A 1,762-nucleotide genomic window follows, 5' to 3' on the forward strand; every position below is an offset into this window, starting at 1 on the left:
ATTAACAGTATTTTTTTAATTAATTAGAAAATCCTCTTTTCCTCTTTTCTATACAATTTGATGTTTTATTCATCTCCTTCTGCTGAGATACAGGGAAAGAGTGCCAATACATGGACTAGGACAGCAAAGGCTCAATAAGCTAACTTGATCTGTCATCAGAAAGTAAATTCTGTCACCATGCTTGACTTAAAGCATCCCTGAGGAAAGGTATGTGCTGCTTACCGGTAGAATTCCAGTCTGTCTGAGCACAGTATTGACAGCAGATGAAAGACGAGAGCTGTAGCTCAGCAGTCTGCCATCGTAAATCATCTGATCTGGCTTCAGTTCGGTGAGATCTCGAGGTCTTCAAACGGAAAGCAGAGGAACATATTAAGGGTTGAATATTTTGGCTGATTTTAGATTTCTTTCATTAATCATCATAACAATATCCATACCCTTAATATAACAGTGCCAAACAAAAGCTTAGTCTAAGTTAAATTCATGCTGATCCAAATAGTGTTTAATTTAAAAATATTTATCATTTATCACATTTCTATTTATTTATTCCTGTATTTATTTGTTTCTTTATTTATTATCTATTATATTAACTTATAACTTATTTATTCTAGTACTTTTTTCTATTGACCTTTGGTATCCCTTGTGGAGAGCACAGTAAGAGTTATTAGGTATCAAAACAGCGATCCACATGATGCAGTATAAGTTGTAGCTTACTTAATATGGTAGATCCGGGCTATTTTCCCATCAACCCAGACACAGGATTTCTTCGACTTTAACACTCCATGGACAGTTAGTTCAAAAACAGCTCGTGGGTTGATAATGATCTTATAGTTCTGACGACCCGGTAAAGGGTTGAAGGGCTCTCTGTAAAGGTGAGTCAGGATGTTTTCTCCCGATATCTTCTGCCATAGGTCCTGTGGGGGCAGGGTCGCCGGTTCTGGTGGAGGCTTCACAAAATTACTGGGGATCATGTGGTTCTCAAAATTGTAACAACTGTCATCACCGTGTTTCTTTTCCAGCATTGCCAGCAACTCCAACCAGCTGTAGAGAAGAAGGATGAAAAAAATAACATTCCTTTAATTATTTGGGTGAAAAATGCAAAGACAAATGAAGTTAGCATTTTGTAATTTATGAACAGGAAAAAGGGCAAAAAATGAAACTATATGATAAGATATTTAAAGCTACACTGTGTAACTGTGTTATTAATCTTGTCAGGGATAAATAAAAAAAAAAAAAAAAGGAGATGAGTAAGTATCTGTTAGGAATCCAGTTTTGTGTGGGTTTTTTGTGTTTGTCTCTCCCTCCACCACCAGGTAGCGCCCTGTCCTCGTTGGTCATCCTGCACACCTGCAGCTCATTGGTTCATCACCGGGGAGTATTTGAGCCATTGACTGCCACTACAGTGTTTGCCAGTTTGGGGTACTCTAGCCAAGCCGCGATTAGCTGAGTCTAACCTGTGCTTTGTTTCTCTGAGTCTAACCATGTTTATTGTCTTTGCCTTTTGGCAGGAAGCCTTCCCGCTGACTGGAAGTTTTGGCCTTCTCCCCCCGGAAGGATATCTTGTGTTCACACTGAGCTGGGGAAAAGTTCCACATGATCTGTTCAAGTACCGTTGGAAATCTAAGTGGCAGTCTGCTCTCATACTCCTCAGGGTCCAACTCCACCAACCTGTCCGCCCTCCAACGAGTTGCTCTCCCTCTGGAGAACTCACACATTCTGGATTCAAGGCTTTAAATGAGATCCCCTCCTACGTGAGTCCCTTTTT

At 40.0% G+C, this 1,762-nt stretch overlaps 1 protein-coding gene across 1 annotated transcript in view; it reads right to left on the reverse strand.

The window, feature by feature from the left end:
• LOC107102851 overlaps positions 1-1,762 on the reverse strand; it is a 13,383-nt gene that overhangs the window by 1,383 nt on the left and 10,238 nt on the right. The window contains exons 4-5 of the mRNA XM_015402293.1: positions 712-1,038; positions 223-343 (exon numbers count right to left, since the gene is read on the reverse strand). Coding sequence (XP_015257779.1) covers positions 223-343; positions 712-1,038 — 448 coding nt within the window. The remainder of the gene's footprint in view (positions 1-222; positions 344-711; positions 1,039-1,762) is intronic.

This window comes from Cyprinodon variegatus, unplaced genomic scaffold (genome assembly GCF_000732505.1).
Source record: "Cyprinodon variegatus isolate N-32 unplaced genomic scaffold, C_variegatus-1.0 Scaffold1331, whole genome shotgun sequence".
NCBI classification, from domain to species: Eukaryota; Metazoa; Chordata; class Actinopteri; order Cyprinodontiformes; family Cyprinodontidae; genus Cyprinodon; species Cyprinodon variegatus.